The 17,391-nt window shown below is 46.0% G+C and overlaps 1 protein-coding gene across 3 annotated transcripts in view; it reads left to right on the top strand.

Moving 5' to 3' along the window:
- LOC144790632 (uncharacterized) overlaps nt 1–17,391 on the top strand; it is a 490,677-nt gene that overhangs the window by 324,148 nt on the left and 149,138 nt on the right. For 2 of the 3 annotated variants that reach the window (XM_078665360.1, XM_078665361.1), the window contains exon 13: nt 1,063–1,181. In XM_078665360.1, coding sequence (XP_078521486.1) covers nt 1,063–1,181 — 119 coding nt within the window. The remainder of the gene's footprint in view (nt 1–1,062; nt 1,182–17,391) is intronic. The other variant, XM_078665362.1, reaches the window with a different exon arrangement.

The raw sequence follows: 17,391 nt of genomic DNA, 5'->3' as shown, positions 1-17,391 counted from the left end.
TGTGTCAAGAATTAATGTGTAGTCGGGTAACGATATTTGTAGAGGAAGTGGACTTCCAGTGTGCTCCGCTTGGGTCTTCTGGACATGTCCTTGAATTTTAGTGGCCAACAGGATTGCCACTCCTGCTGGTTTACCTGGCCCAGATAAAAAAATGCCTATCAAACCAGCAAGACTTCAACCTCGTCCAGTCCTTCTTCAGGAAGTGTGTCTCCTGCAGTAAATATATGTCACAGTCAGGGTCTATAATTAGGTACTATTCTTTTCGCGGGTGCCTTTGGTCCGAGAATATTGAAGCTAATGACCGTTACCACGTGCAATGGGTTGTGGTAGCAGTGAGAGGATGAGGGGTGGGAGCAAGAATACCCAACCAGACGTCCTGTGTCTCTGCCAAGTGTAAGTGAAGCTGTTGGTGGAGACATTGTGCCCTGGATGGGGGGTAGGATCTAACTGGTGATGTGATATGTAACATCGCCTCTTTCTCCATGGGAGCCACAAACACAACTTATTGGGGTGGGTCATAGTGGCGGACATCTTAATGAGTCAGATGTAAGGGGGATAAATGACCTCCGCCATCCTGATGCTATTCGTAGGGAGATTGATTCTGTGGCCCCAGGCTTGTGGGGGTAACTGAATCAGTAGAGGCCATGGTGATGTAATATGGAATGTTGGAAGAGAAAAGTTGGGAGCTTGAGCTTGACGCTCTGCTGTGCTTTTATTGGTACTAGAGTTTTATGCATTAAACTTTTTAAAAGCCATTCTGCGTAATTTCACTGATGAAGTTAAAATGTGTCTAAAGGGATGAACACTATCTTGGTGAAGCGTATTAGACAGAGCACCTTCCGACTTGATTGCAATCTGATAGGCTTATAGGTTCTGCATTACGGTAATTGTGCAATCCATTGTCCTCACATTTCTCTTTCATTTCATCTTTAAGATCTGCATGTACAGGATCCAACAAACGCTCTCTTGATGAGTCTATCCATTACCTTTTATTACAGCAAAGTTGAATTTACTGGTAAATCCATTCTTTTGCTAATGTGAAACAATTTTCCATTCCAACAGCAGACCAATGATGATGAGTGTGCTGTGTGTGAAGATGGGGGGGACCTCACCTGTTGCGATAGGTGTCCAAGAGCTTTTCATGACAATTGCCATATTCCTAAACCGCAGTCTGATCCCAGGTGAGAAAATTGTATTTCTCTCTCTCTCCTTGTGCTCACGTTTCTGAGCTCTTAATTCCCTTTTTCAGGGCTCTTTTGGTGTTTTTGTCTAACTATTCTAATGACTCAGTATTCAGGTTAACTCTGTAGTTAGTTACCATTGCAAAACATTAATAAAAATAAATAAAAGAGGTGAAATAAATTGAATCCATTTTTGATACGTAGCTCACAAAGACTATCAAAATACATGTTGCTGTCCTGAAAGAGAAGCCATACAAAAGTTAATTACGTAGCTAGTACATATGCTAATGGTGTAACAGCACAGGAACCAGTAAAAAATCAGGCATGCACAAAAACCCTAATAAAGAACTTTATGATTGAATTGATTTCAGAACATATTCCACAGATTAAATGAAGCAGCAAATTAATTGTGCATCATTCCCTTTGAACCAAACAATTACGGTGTCACTACTTTCCCTAAGCGTTAAACGGTTAAACGTTGGTTTTAAAAGACATTTCCACTTAGCATAAAAGGGTGGCTGAGGTACATCTGCTGCTCTAACGTTTCCGAATTAAAGCCACCCAGCTGACGACTCTGAGCACTATTCATTTGTTTCTATTGGATTCGAAATTCCAGCAGGGTAAACAGATTGACCTGATTTGTGTAAATGTGTACTTATGTGTTGTACGCAAGTAATCCTGGATGAACCTCTGTATGTATTGGCAGTCGCGGCCAGCATGTCTTGCGGGCGGGGGCACGTGGGCAGAGAGGGAGGTTTAATTTAAAATGAAACTAAAACAAAGAAAAGTTAACTTACCTTCGCGGCCCGGGCCCGCCTCGTAACTGGTATAAATGGTATTTATAATACCATGTTATGTTTCTGATTCTCAGACTGTGACAAAGCAGTGGGTCGACGCTCCTCCGCCCACATGTTTATGAGTCTCAAATCATCCATGCATGTATTTTGTATTTCAGTGTGGCAAAATCTTCCTTAAGCAATATTCTTAGCCTAAGACAATATCATCATTTAGAATTGCAAATATGACAGTGACTTTGACTACAACTGGTAGCGCACTCTCGTGTGAGTAATGAAATGGGCATGGAACCGTATCTTTTTTTTAATGCATAGTCAACAAGAGAGGTTTTTAATGTGTCGTTTTAGGCTCAATCTGTTACCACACATTTTAGCTTATCCGTCTGGTTTTACTCTAACAATTGAGCAGAAGGGTGCCTGCGGCTGCGACAATAGGTCTCCGCAGGACACCCTTCATTTTGTATTATTATGTTCTTTTTATAAAATCCCACGCAGAAGGTTTCCTGTGGATATTTTAAAGGAGTCAAAAATCTTTCATGCTAAAACTGCTTTATTATTTTTGCAAGGAGCAACTGACATGCGTACTCTGTGTTCTATAATGAGTTTTTAAAAAATTGTTGTCAAATTAAGAATTACTAGGGGTTGATGTAGGGTGAAATGAATTAATCGATCTCTCCCTTTCAATTAGTTTTAATAAGAATTTATATTTTAAATTTGTTTTTAACATTGTAAAGTTCAGAATAATAATGTAAAATGTTGATTATGGATTTGTAATGCATTGTGTATTTTTATGATGGTTTTTAACCAACGAAATAAAGATGAACTGAACTGAACTGAACTGACTACAACTGGTCAAATTCTAAATTCTTCAAAGTATTTTCTAGACATGCAAACCCAAGAGTTAAAAGCTAGAGCAGCACGATTGCTAAATTCAAGCAAATTAAATTCTTCAGAGTTGCTCCTCTAACTTTAAAACACACATTCGAGAAGCTACCTTCAAAGGCAAAATCTTTGTCCTGAGCATGAACTTTAATAAAATTTGAGCCTGCAATGTAACACCGGGAAGCTCAAATAGCAATCTGCAGCTGTTGTATCAGCCTATTGAGTGAATTTGGCAGGAAATACTGTCCGCATACAGCTTAATGTGGGCATTAATTTTACTGAGATTACACATGTAACAGAGACAAAATTATATATTATATATATGATCACAAAATACAGAGCTCAAAGCTGATGCCTTAGTCTTAAGGGTACCAAGATGTCACCCCCGCTTCCCCAAACCATACTACTAAATATTTGTAATTTGTTTTTCTGGTGCTGAATCATCCAAATACTGTTGCCCAGATTTTACAGTCTTCCAGCCAAAAATAACTATCTTTGTCTTATCTGTGTAAAAAAAGAAACTTATTGGATCATCAATAGGCTCCCAGGGCTGTTAGGGTCCTTTGCATGCTAACAACCTTAATGTCCAACAGGATGCACATAATACAACTAGGAGTAACTGGCCACCAGTGTTTGAGAGAACAGTCTCTAGCCTTACTAAAAAAACAGATCCCAAGGTTACCGGCTGGTCCCAAAGTATCTCAGAAAAAGCTCCATTGTTCAGCGAATTTTCCCCACTGGAAAACGTTACTTTGTGGGTTTCTAGCTAAACATGTAAACAAGAGGCTGTGATCTTTGGCCATTTAATTCATCTTAGTTTTTCAATTCCAGCCATTTTGCAAACATTCCTGAATGAATTATTATTTACTGTCCCACACTGCGTGCTACATTTCTATGAAAACTGGTGACTTTCAGCACAATCCAATATTTTAAAATCCCACAAGGCTAAAATTTAATCAAGCACTGCATCGCTATATGTCTATGTGTGAGTGAAGTGGACAGAAGAACTGCCCAATCTGAAAGATACTTCTATCCGCAGATTCCTTATCTTACAATATTCACCAGGTGTCAGACTGGATACGGAAGATTTTGGGCAGTACTCTTCTGTGTGTTTTGGTTCCATGTCGACGGCTTCTGCACCAGAAGTGACTGGCGCGATACCTATATAATCGCCACCACGGTGCGCTGACGTCAGTATTTTCCTTTCGGTGCAAGATAGTGCTGATCTGGTCTGAGCTACCCTGCAGTCATTTTTTGACAGCCTTTTTTCAACTTTGTGTGGAATCTTTTTGAAATTTAATTTCCTTGTGTGAAATATGTCAGCCAAGAAACCAACTGGTTTCAAATCATTTGGGGCCTGTCACAGAAAAATGTCAGTGACAGACCCCTGCTTGGTATAGTTGATAGAGACTTCTAGCTGCAAATTGATTAACTTAGAATATCTCCAGGTCTATGTCTGGATCTGGAAGATTGTCTAGCAGTACCCCTGCACCCAGGCAGGTGACATTGTTCGGCTACCGCTGTGATGCCCTCGCCGGAAATGTCACTTGGGGTACCTATAGAGGTGCCGCCTTGGCACACTGATGTCAGTTCTTTCCTTTCCAAGCCAGCTAGAGCTAACCCAGTCTAAGACACCCTTTCATCGTTTTTTGTCTGGGCTTTTTTGACTTTTTGTTGACTTTGAGATTTCATATCCTTGTGTGAGGATGTCACCAAAGACACCGGCTGGCTTCAAAGCATGTGGGGCTTGCCTTGGCAGCCTTATTTAAGTCATTAGGGTTAGTGCTGGTTTCCTATACTGACGATACCCAAATTTGTCAAAAAATGATAAAGGGCTAGACATGAGTAAGACCTTTAGAAGCTTCATAAGTGCAGTATATCTTTGGATGGACCACAACTGTTTAAAATTGAACTCTACAAATACTGAGTTCATTCTGTTCAGCAATAATCCTATCTTCTGGTTTCCAGACTGGTGGAAGGAAGAACTTGGCACCCTGCCAAAGCCAATGCAGAAGATAAAAAACTTTAGCGTCATAATTGACGACCATTTGACCTAAAAAGGAACAAGCGAATAAAGTTGTCTCAGCCTCTTTCTGCATTCATATGAAAATTGTGGACTCCTTGCCTTCTGACATGCTGAAAACTACTGTCATTGCTTTAGTGCTATTGAGGATGGACTATTGCAATGGGTTGTATGTAAATTTGTCAAAGACGCATTTGAAAAAAATGCAAATTGTTCAAAATGCGGCAGACGATTTTTCTAACCAAGACTTCTAGATATGGTTCGGCCTCCAAAGTTGTCAGTAATCTCCATTGGCTGCCAATAGGAAAGCGTATATTTTTGAAGGGCCTTTGTACAACTTTCAAGGCTCTTCAGGGCTTGTGCACAGCTTAAATCAGGAATAGATTTAGATGGTAATCCCTGAGCAGGAATCTCCATTCTAGCTTTTCTCATGACCTGCAGCTTCCCTCCCACAGACTGGCAACTTGGGGAGGGAGGAGCATGATGCTTTGTTCGGCTGCACACTAAAATCATCTACCTCTGGAATTGAAAATGGCTACCTCCTTTCTCAGTTTTAGGAAGGGCTTATAGTCTTGGCTTTTCCATTTGGATATGACGAATTATCTCGGAATTCTGCAGCTTTGTTTGAGTTCCAGTCTAAGGTAGCATCAAGATGCCTTTGGGCAAACGTTTGCATTTTACAAATATAAATTCAAATCAAACCAAATGTCGCTGACAGTGCGGGCCTTCCACGCCATACACCTCAAGGTACTTAGAGAACGATCCCTTAAGCTTTCTCGCCAACCAAAGGTAGTCGACTTGGCAATGCTCAAGGTCAAATTCGCCTGGGAGATCCCAGGACCATTTGTGGTCCTGGGATCTCTCAATGTTCATCATTGCATTTAAAGTTATCAGAGAACTCAACTTCACAGCATCCATCAAAGTCATCCGACAAGACAAGGGAATGCTGGCACTCCAGGCTCTATGGGTCGGTGGTGCCTGATCCTAGGTCTGCTCCACGGTTCCCTGATTTTCCTGGAACCAGAAGGAAGCCCACCCAACTAAAAAAAAATTCTGAGGCCATGCGCCTTATCTTTGGGTGGCTGGCCCCTCAGTAGCTCCATCCGGCCTTGTGGGTGTGGGAGGAGCCCATACTGGATCCACAGCAGCAGGTTTTCCCTTGGTGCCAGTTGGGCCTCATGGATCGTTTACTGGCTCTAGAGTGGAGCCACCAGCAAGGCTGAGACCCTCCTCAGTGCCCGCTCCAGTGCTGATGCCCCTCAGTGGCTCCATCCCATCGTCATTCCTGATGGGCATTGTCCAATGCTGCATTCAGCGTCAACCGATGACATTCTCCCGGAGCCGAGCCTGTGCCCGATATGATAGATAGGCATGGTGAGAGAGATGTTTGGTAGGGGTATATGGACTCTAATGGCGATGAATCACTTGAAGAACAGGTAAGCTGGTGTGAGGAACTGGGTGAGGCCAGTGGGTTTGACCTTCACCTGACACTGGCCTGGTTTCCCCTCCAGTGTGGCTACGGAAGAGGGAGCCTCATTTGCAATGGTGATGCGCAGGAAGGCTGAGGTCCTGGACCTTACCCTGCTCTCAGTGGCAGTCAAGACTAATGTCTTGACAAAGGTGCTTCAGCTAGGAGTTACCTTACTCCCATTTAATGAAGCTCTTACAGACGTACTACTTTGGTCAGGTACAAGCCATGCATAGGGGCTCCTGTGAGTAGGATAATTGCCCATTGCATTCGCCCCGCTCCTGGGGACCCCAGTTTTCTTACCCATCATCCCACCCTGGAGATCTTGGTGGTCCAAGCTTCCTCATCCCATATCCACCCTGGTGTGATCCCTACTACTCCCCCGGATGCTGAATCCAAGAGACTGGATACCTTCAGTAAGAGAATGTTCTCTGCCACCAGCCTGGCACTGCAGTCGGTGAACATCCTGTGGCTATTGGGCTGTTTTTCCCATACAATATGAAATTCGGTTGTGCAAGTGCTGCCTATGTCTTGGGGGAGGTGAGGCCATACTTTCTCAGGTTATTGCCGATCGGAGAGTTGCCGCTAAGTTTACCACTCAATGTGGATTTGGCACAACTCACTTGCTGGGTAGAGCAATTTCATATGTGGTGGCCTTTCAGCGCCATGTCTGGCTAAGAACATCTAGCTTTTCATTGGATGTCATTGGATTCCTTTATGGACATGCTTTTAGATGGCTTTCTCCTTCATGGAGACAAAGCAGATTCAGCATTGGAGTGCTTCAAGCATAGCAGGGCTACAGCCAGGTTCTTTGGCTTGTTAATGGCCCCTCATCAACCCCAATCTACCTTCCATCTCTTTTGTGGCAGCAGAAGGGGTATCCAGCTGTGCCCAAACCCTCCCAGCCTTTTCGTGGCCAAGACCGTGGGTCCCACAGTCCCACAGACCTTGCGGCACAGACAGCCAGCAGTTAGGTCAGCCCACCACACCTTTGGCAGCTTCCAAGCCTTTTTAGTCTGCCCTGAAACCATTCATGGACACGTAGTGTGATGCAGGGTACACCATCACCCGCCCTACTGGTGGCCAGTGACATCAGAATGTTGGGTACTCCAGATAGTCCAAAGGGGCTAGTCCCGCCTGTTTGTGATAACCCCACTCCACTCACGCCACCCACTTACTGATGGCTGACGGAGGATCACCTCACCTTGCTCTGTCAAGAAGTGCAGGTTATCTTGACCATGGGAACCACACAGAAAGAGCCTGCATCAGATGTAGGTTGTGGTTGTTATTCTTGCAACTTTATAGTGCCAAAGAAGGATGAAGGACTTTGTCCTATTCTAGAACTGTGCCTTCTCAAACTCTTCATGAAAAAGAAGAGTTTCAAAATGCTCATGCTCACCCAAGTTTTGTCTGCTCTAGACCCGGGAGACTGGATGGTAGAGTTGGACTTGCAGGATGCATATTTCCATATCCCCGTCCTGCCTGGCCACAGACATTACCTGCGGTTCATGGTGGGCAGAGATCACAGTTTGTGACCTTACCAGTGCCCCACTGGCGTTCACCAAGGTGATGGCTGTGGTCGCAACTCATCTGCGGAGGTCAGGGATTACTGCCTTCCCCTACCTCAGTGATTGGCTGTTAAAGGTGGACTCATCCCAAGCAGTTGTCACTCAGCTTCAGGGTACGACAAACATCCTGCACTTATTGGGGTTCACTATCAACATGCCAAAGTCGCACCTAACTCACTCACTATCAACATGCCGAAGTCGCACCCGACTCACTCTCAGATGCTCCCTTTCATCTGAGTTGTTCTGAACACAGTGCAGTTTTGGGCCTGTCTTCCCGAATGGAGAATCCCGGATAGTCAGCCTATGATTCCAATGTTTCGGCTTCTATGATGGATTTCGGTGAGACTGATTCTGAGGCTGTGGGGCCTTCTGCGTCCTGCTTGTTACTCATGCTTGTTGGGATTTGCGGGCTCTTCAGTGGGATCTGAAGATCCAGTGGGCACGGCATCTGGGGAATCTCTCCGACTTGTTCCAGATCTTGGCGGGAACTGCACAAAACCTGGAGTGGTGGCTAACAATTTGCGATTAGATCAGTGGGAGACCCCTCTCCCTTCTCCAACCAGATCTAACGGTAATGCAGATGCGTCACTCTTGGGCTGGGGCGGCCATCTGGGCGAGGTGGAGATCAGAGGACTCTGGTCTCCGTTGGAGTCCAAGCTCCACATCAACCTGTTGGAGCTTCAGGTGAATCACTTGGCATTAAAAGCCTTTTTTATTTTTTATCAAGGAAGGCTGGTGCAGGTGCTCATGGACAATCAATCAATCAATCAAGGACATTTGTAGAGCGCACTACTCACCCGGAGGGTCTCAAGGCGCTTGGGAGGGGGGGGTGCTGCTACTGCTCGAACAGCCAGGTCTTGAGCTTCTTCCTGAAGGAGAGGTGGTCTTGGGTCAGGCGCAGGTCGGTCGGGAGGGAGTTCCAGGTCTTGGCGGCCAGGTAGGAGAAGGACCTTCCTCCAACATCACATCACATCCATGTAGCCAAATCCGCCAAATAGGGTGTGGTGAGTTGGTGGACCCTCTGTCAAAAGACCTGAGTCTCTGGACATGGCTGGATCATCAGTGCATTTCCCAGGCAGTTCACACCTTGTGGGCTATCTGAACATCAGAGCGTTCCAACTCGGACAAAGATACCTTGCAGATCACGAATGGCATTTTAGAGCTCTGCTTCTCTTTTTCTTCACTTTGTGAAGTGCCATTTTTCCTTCAAAAAATTATTTCAGTGTGCAAGGTAGCATGTCACCCATAAGAATGTAGCGTTTAATCCTTCTTAAGACTGCTGCAAACAGATGTCCGTGACAGATCTCCATGAGGTGTGTGTGTGGTGTTTTGTTCAGGGCACAACACCAAGGTTAGCAGTGGCTGAGCCCAGATGAATCAGAAGGCTGTTTATAAATGCATAGGAAAGCTTTATGTGGCAAAACCCAAAAGACTCCACACACCTGCTCCAGGCCAAAGTCAAGAGTGTGTAACCACTTCCTTTTTAAAAAAAATGCTTTTATTATACAAGCTTGAAGAAGACATCATCATATAACCAAACAAAGTAAATCATGACTACAAAGTACACTTTTACTGGATTTACAAAAAAGAAAAACAAAACAAGAAGAAACGGAAAGAAAAAAAAAGAGAGAAAGCAAAGACCAAAGCAAAAGAGAAACATAAAGTACATAGACGTATAGCGCAATAGGGCAAAGAACTCAGTTCACTACTGGCCAAGCCACTCAACCAGTGGAGCCCAGATCTTCTGACCCTGCTCCTGCCGCCTTCTTCCCGACCTCTGGAAGACAGCCCATTCCAAATTATAATGAGCCAAAATCCTCGCTCTCCAGTTAACAAAAGTGGGGGCGTCCGGGCTAATCCAATCTGAGGTTATACACAACCTCACAAGTGACATGGCAATAAACAAAAGAGAAGGTGCATGTCTTGATCTATCACACAGACCAAGACTATCACAGCCGAATATGACTAGCTCTGGTGACAAAGCGACTGAGATATTGAGGCTGGAATTAATGAAAACTTCTACATCCCGAAGAAATAAAGCAAGTTTGGGGCAGGAGAAAAACATATCCACATCATTGGGAACCAATTACCCCCTCTGCCTCCCCATGTAGACATTTTTGCTGGGGTATAGTAGAGATTAAATAATGCCATGTAGCATTGTGATCTTAAGCTGCCCGATATTAATACACTACTTGACTGTGCTAAGGCCTGAGAGATATCAAGCCCGGTCTTACCCAGCTTAGTCTCCCACTTAGCATTTTGGAAAGCGAGATCATCAGGCAGACCGGAAAACAACTACTGATAAACTGCCCCTATTTTTGACCGTTTCAATATCAATTCCATTAACAAGTTCTTCCTGAACAAAGTTGTGACTTGACCTTTTGATTTTTCTACATAACTTCGGATCTGCGGGTATTTAAAAATTTCATGTGTATTAAGTAAAAATGTATCCTTTAGAAATGAGAAAGAAGCCATTGATCCTTCAGACCCTAGATCCCCGAAAGACTTAATCCCCTGAGTCATCCACCTGAATATAATCTGATCTTGGAAGATAGAGGGTAGTAGTCTGGCGGCCGTAAATGGTGTATAATAGTGGATATTGGGGATCGACCATTTCTGACGAATCTTCAGCCAAACTGAAAACATTGCAACAGTGACTTTGAACTTGGTCTTCTTATAATAACTGGGTTCAAGTATCCGCAGTAACATCCCCTTAGCATCCTCACCTAATCCTATCTCAAAAATAGATGGTCTACAAAAAGATGGCAACACAGCCCTGTCCCCAAACAAAAGTAGGGCAAAGTGCTGGAGGAGAGCTGACCAACAATACAGCACCAGATTCGGCACCGACCAACCTCCCCGATCAAGCGGAAGGTGCATCCACTTGGCCACTCTTCGTGGTTGGCGATATCCCCAAAGGAACCTATTGTAGCACCTTTTAGCCCGGGCCAGACTATATTGGGAGAATTCTAGTGGGATGGTTCTGAATAAATATAGGCAAGACCAACATTTTGAGGGCGTTCCCCCTACCATACAGAGACAAATGCAGATTATCTAACCTTGTCAAAGTAGAGTCTACAGAGTCAGTCAGTCAGTCAAAATATCTTTATTCGATTTAGTTAAAAATCATACAAAGAGATAAAAACATTTCATACGTTTTAAAATATATACAATACAAACTATTTACAATAACATACAAATCATTTACAATGACATACAAATCAGAGCATACATAAAAAGAAGAAAAGCCAATTTTAGTTCATGTAGTATTACACCAGGGTCAAGTATCATGATTAACACAGTTTTAAAGGGGGCCATTGTTCTGGTATATATGTTTATTGGTTCTAACTGCAGCCACCAAGAAATTAGCCATACAAAATGTGGTACGTATATTGTTCAATGATTGTAGGTATAGCAGGGCTGGTCTCACTTGTGTGAAGCCAGCCTCCTTTAAGACAGGTAACAGGTGTTTTTTCCTTGGCTCTAAATAAAACCCACAAAACATAACAAAGTGCATGGTATCTTGGGTGGAAAAGTGATCACAACAACAGGGGGGGGCTAGTTCAGGTTTTTCCCATGTTTTAAAATTGCCCAAATAAAAATGTAAAAAATTAAACCTAAACTTAGTTAGAAGAAACCTATGGAATGGGGTCGTAACGAAACCAAGATAAGGTGCTAATGCAAATGAATTTACAAGCAGATAGTGTCTCCTCACTGCTGGTTTCGCTAGTTCCTTTTCCTCACGACATGCTCTTGCCCTACCCATGAATTGCTTTTTAATCAGGTCAATATTCTGGGTCTTGATGTCCTGAGGGGAAGTAAAGAGCTCTGGTCGTCCCAGGTGTGAAAACGCCTTCATCAGATAGGCCAACCATGGGACCCTTTTAAAATGGTCTAAAGACAAGACATCAGCCATGATCTTATGGTTGAGTGGCAGATCTTCATTAAGCCAGGTCTTCAACCAAAAGATCAGGGGTGCCATGTTCAGCCCGTCAGTGAGGAAATCTAAGCCCACCTCCATATGTATGGAATAAGTCGGTGTAGACTGAGGGACAGACAGGAGGGTCCGTATGAATCTATTTTCCGCTTTCTGAATTGGTTCCAGATTTACGTAACCCCAAAGGGGTGAACCATATGAAGCCAAAGCCATTGATTTACTTTTATAAATCTTCAGAAGCGCTTCCATGGGCATAGCGCCTAACCTGCCCGCAAAGCCCATAAGGGCTGCCGATGATCTAATCACCGCCAACCTCTTTGCCCTCACCTGAGGTCCCCAGGATCCTCTCTGATCGAAAAGAACCCCTAGGTAGGGGAACGTGGAGACTCTGGAGACGACCTCACCCTTGCACTCAAAGATTTTAATTTTCCTCTTGCTACTTAGTCGCCCCACGACCATGGTATGGGACTTATTTGTGTTTATTTTTAAGTCCAGCTGGTCCATGAATGTACCAAAAGCATCCAGTAGGCGTTGGAGGCAGACTCCAGTGCGAGCAATCAGCACAGCGTCGTCCGCGTACAGGAGCGCGGGGATCTTAACGGCTCCTGCATGCGGAACGTCACCCTCAACCTCCTCCAGGTGGGCGCCCAATCCATTAATGTAGATGGTAAAAAGCAGAGGGGCTAGTATACAACCCTGCCTGACCCCCCGCATGGACTTAAAACGGGACGTACACCTTCCTTCGTTGGTGACCCGCACTGCAGCGAAGAGCTCTTGGTGAAGAGACGCCATGAACTTGACCAGTGCCTCATCTATCCCCATCTTCAGAAGGGTCATCCATAACTTAGACCTGTTCACCAGATCGAAGGCCGAGGAGAGGTCCATAAATGCTAAAAACAAGGACCCCTCCTTGGCCACCGTGTATTTTGAGATCAACAGGTGTAAGTTAGAGCATTGCTCAACCGTACCCTTCTTCTCTCTAAACCCGTACTGGATCTCAGCCAGCCCTCCACAACTGTCTACGTTATCCCTCAGTTTGGTCAAGAGGACTCTGCCTAAGATCTTTACTGCAGAGTCCAAGAGGGATATGGGCCTATAACACCCAGGATCATCCCGCTGGCCCTTCTTAAAAATAGGGACGATGGTAGAAATGGACCAGGTGGAGGGTGTGGGGTGGCCATTAACGGCAGTAAAGACATTGGCCAAGACCCCTGCGCATAGCTTGGGGGAATGTATGAAAAAACCAGCCGGCACCCCATCTGGGCCCGGTGCCTTATGCTTGGTTGTGGCCAAAATGGCTTTCTCCACCTCTGAGCTAAGGAAATAGATAGGAGCGGCATCCGAGACCACCAGGGGCCTTACTTGACCAGCCATTTCGTTGTCACCATACACCTTTTTAAAGTGGCCCAGCCATTTATCGTCCGGGATGACACAATCCATGGCCTCATTATTTTGGTCAGAGAAGAATGGCTGTTTAATTATTTCCCAGAATTGCCGACTATCCTTCAGGACGGCCACGGAAAGGAGACTCTCCCAAGCTTCCCGTTTGATGTTATCTTGTCTAGTCTTAATAGCTAGCTTGTAATTTTTCCTCAATCTAACAATGTTGTCCCTTATCCTAGGTGTTTTCTTCAAGGCTGACATTAGGGCCCTATGTGCGTTTGAGCAAGACGCGTCAAACCAGCGCTGCTTGTTTGGCACTTCCTTCCTGGGTTTTGCCAGAAGATCCTTTGAAACCTGCCCACAAATGGTCTCAAAGGCCCCTATGATTTCACAGTCCTGAGCATATGGGTTTTGGCACAAAGCCACATGTGCTTCAATTTTCGGGAAAACTTCCGCATAAAAGTTCTCCGGAATCACCTTGGCCCATTTAACTCTTCTGCCCTGGTCAGATGTGCGGAAGGTATGTTCCGATCTAACTGGCCCCGGGGTTGGCCCCATATGATCTCCCTCCCCAGGCTACCTCGAGTAAGACAGGGTTGTGGTCGCTGTAATGAGAGGGCACTGTACGGTAGGTAGTGACCCTATTTAGGATGCCTGGTGTAACAAAAATATAATCAATTATGGATCCCGGGTTAGTACCCGTGAAGGTAGCTATTCTTTGACCCCCCTCCGGTTCATACAAGTTAAAGTTGGCCAAAAAGTCTTCTAGCTCCTCCCCTGCAGTGGTGTGCTCGAAGTGGGGTCCTTCAGGACCATCTCCCCTTCCTTATTATTTGTACCACACACTAACTTACAGGGGTGGATATTAAAATCACCCGAGTATGTACTCTGCATCGAAGTGAGTATTCTGACTGACTGACGTTAAAACAGCATCTAAGCTAGCAATATTGCTATCGCTATTGTCCCTGTTCCCAGAATTATAGAAGTTAATATATAAGGTCCTCCTAGTGGGACTAATTTCCCTTTCTACAATAAGGACGTTGGGAGAGACAGTACTGATCTGTCTTAGAGAACCCTTCAGTTCTAGAGAAAATAAAATTAAAAGACCCCCCTTGGCTCTGCTAGCACAGCTAGGAGTGGCCGCTTTGGCAAAGCTGGTAAACCCATCCATCCAAAATTTAGCAGACGTATCCCATGTTTCCTGAAGGGCAATAACCTTGTGCCCTGAAACAAAGCTAATCCACCCCTTATCGTTACGTTTAGAGTTAAGTCCAGCCACGTTCCAACTTAGTAGCTTGCATGCACCAATCGCTTTGCTCCCTACCTCCTCAGTCGCACCGGTGGGGTCGACAGATAGTCAGTCTATGTCCTCCAGGCCCGACAGGGGGGCAAAGCGGTTTGCAATGGCCAATACAGGACCCTCCTGGGCGTTCTGATGGACACGGGGATGGCTAGTCAATGGGGTAGTTGGGCACCTCGGGGGTTGTGGAAGTGTGTGGGAGTTAATCCTGCCCTCGCCTATGGGTACGCACCCTCCCCCCCTGCTGATCCCAGGGCCTCTAAGTTGCAACATGCGCTCAGGGGGAGGGTAGAAAAAACCCAGCAGGACGGGTCTCGCTTGGTCCAATAAAGATATGTCAGAACCATCCCAGAAAAGTCTATCAGCTAGGTTAGCCCTACTAAAATTAACAACCACACAGTCTCCTTGGGTAGATTTCTGTTGTTTCCCAATCCAAACCACCCTCCTTGCGAAAATGATCTCATCTGCAATGTTCTTGCCACAACATTTATCCGCACACCACTTTTTGGTTTTGGCCATGAGCTCCGTGGAGGATTCAACCTCCCCTTCCCTTAGGGGAGGCACCCCAATAAAAACGGCTACCAAGGGGGACGCTTCAGGTGGCAAGTTAAGTTTGTATTTACTATGGGATGCTCTCACGGGGTCGAGGGTGCGGGACAGATGCTGCGGGCATGGCAGCCCCTCCATAATTGGAGGCGGTACTTCCAAGGCTGGGGGTAGTGTGTTGATGACCCCTACACTATTCTTAGGTTGTAAGGCCACACATGGTGCCTGTACCAAATCCACCCTCCCAGCCACCTTCATCTGGACCTCACCCTTGGAGCACATCCCTCTATCATGTGGGGCCATATGGGGTGGGAGGTTATTAACAAGTCTATCAATTAGTGCGCATTTCCTAAGTAGACCTTCTAGGCAAGTGTTCAATGTGTCCACAATATCTTTTGCTATCCCAACAAGTAGTGGTTCAATCCTGGAAACAAAAAGATCCTCTAGTTTATCCCCCAAAAAGTCATTTGGCGAGTTTAATGGACATGTGCTGACGACATTGTTATCCAGTAGTCCCCTAGTTGGATGTGTAAATGTCTGCTGCCTCAATTCAGGCTGACTGGCTGGCAGGATTGGGATAGGTTCCTCAGCTGTGGGGCATATGGACGGCGGATTGGCAATAGTCACAACGGGGTAAAGTGGTGCCGGGGGGGGGGGTGCATGTCGAAGTTGAAAAACCCAGAACTGGAGGGGTGGGTGGGACGGTGGTTGGTAAGGGAGTGGCTGTCAAGCCCAATTCAAGCTCAGCATTAGCAATTTCCTTTGTTAATTCTCCCACCACCGATGTTAGGTAAGTCATAATAGAGTTAGAATGTCTTGGGACCTTAGCTTTCTTCCCACCCTCCTCCATGGTTGTGGCTTTCTTGCGCTTACCCATTATCAGTGACGGATGTCAATGGGGTGGCCCAGCCCGGCCTCCCTCGGCCCGGGACGGCCACAGACGGCCTGCCCTCTGCCCGGGCTCCGCCCGGCGTCGCGCGCGCGTGTCCCGCGACGCGGGAGGAGCGCCGCGTTTAAATGCGCCTCCGGGCGCGGGAAAGTGGTGCTGCTGTGGGCGTTCCCTTGGTCCCAGCAAGGGATGCTGGGGAATGTAGTTTTTTACTCGCTCCCCCCTCTCGGCGGCCGCGATGCAAACTGCGGTGTCGGGGAGAGCGGCACGATGCAGGCGCGGTGTCCGGTGGTCAACAAGGCTGCCTGGCAGGATGAATTACAGCCAATGCTCCCAGATGAATTAGCCCCCCCCCCCACTACAGAGTCAATAATAGGCAAGATATTCAAATCTGCAATATTATCGACTACAGGTGTGATTTTACCCCAAGGTAAGTTGCGTTTTGCACAACTGGTGCTTCAGAGGGTCCCATGGACGCTGATTGCACAACCTGCATTTTTGTGACATTAAGTTTATAGCCAGAAAGCTGTCCATATTGTGTGCTAAGTACTCAATAGTGGGGAAAGCTGATGCTACATTACTGGTCAGGACTATAATATCATTGTGGAAAAGTGTGGCTGACTGGTTAGAAGTGACAGACCCTGAAGCAGAGGTCAGGCCCGGGACCAGGGTTCAATTCCCGACGTGGCAGGGTCTTGGGCTCAATGACCGCGGACTTGATAATTCTCGCCTCGGTGCCTACTCTAATAATGGGTTCCACTCTGCAACTCTGGGCAATAGCTTGCTTAATCTCCACACCGGCCCCAACAGCGCTGGGATGCCTGGCTTCACCTTGGGGGTGCCCTGGAGGGGGCATCTCACAGGGAAAGCCAGGATGGGTTCCACAGCGGTATACAGCGCCAGTATGCCCCGAGATGGGGTAGCAGTGCGCTTTACAAGTATACACACATTTACATTTACATTGGTGTATGCCAACACCTTGTATTCTGATATATTGACCCTAACTGGAAGTATATCCCTAAAGCTATCAATTTTACTTAAGAAGGGGTCAATATATAGGGCAAACAACAGGGGTGACCAAGGACACCCCTGCCTTGTGCCCCTACTGATGCTAAAGGGTCTTGACGATAGGCCCGAAACCGAGTAGCCTCTGGAGCAATATAGAGTGATCGGACCTCTTGGGAGAACTCAGAGCTAAACCCCTTCCACTGAAGAACTGCCCATAGGAACCCCCAGTCGACCCTGTCGAACGCCTTTTCGACGTCGAACAGGATCGCTCCGAGTGGAGATTTTGTAACTTGGGCTCAGTCCAAGAGTGCGATTACAGGGCATATGTGATCAGCCGTGTCACGCCCAGGGATGAAGCCGTGCTGTCGCAATGAAACTTGAGGGGAAATCACCGAGGCCATTCTAGTGGCTA

Source organism: Lissotriton helveticus, chromosome 11, assembly GCF_964261635.1.
Source record: "Lissotriton helveticus chromosome 11, aLisHel1.1, whole genome shotgun sequence".
Taxonomy (NCBI): Eukaryota; Metazoa; Chordata; class Amphibia; order Caudata; family Salamandridae; genus Lissotriton; species Lissotriton helveticus.
This window is presented reverse-complemented; position numbering and strand designations above follow the sequence as displayed.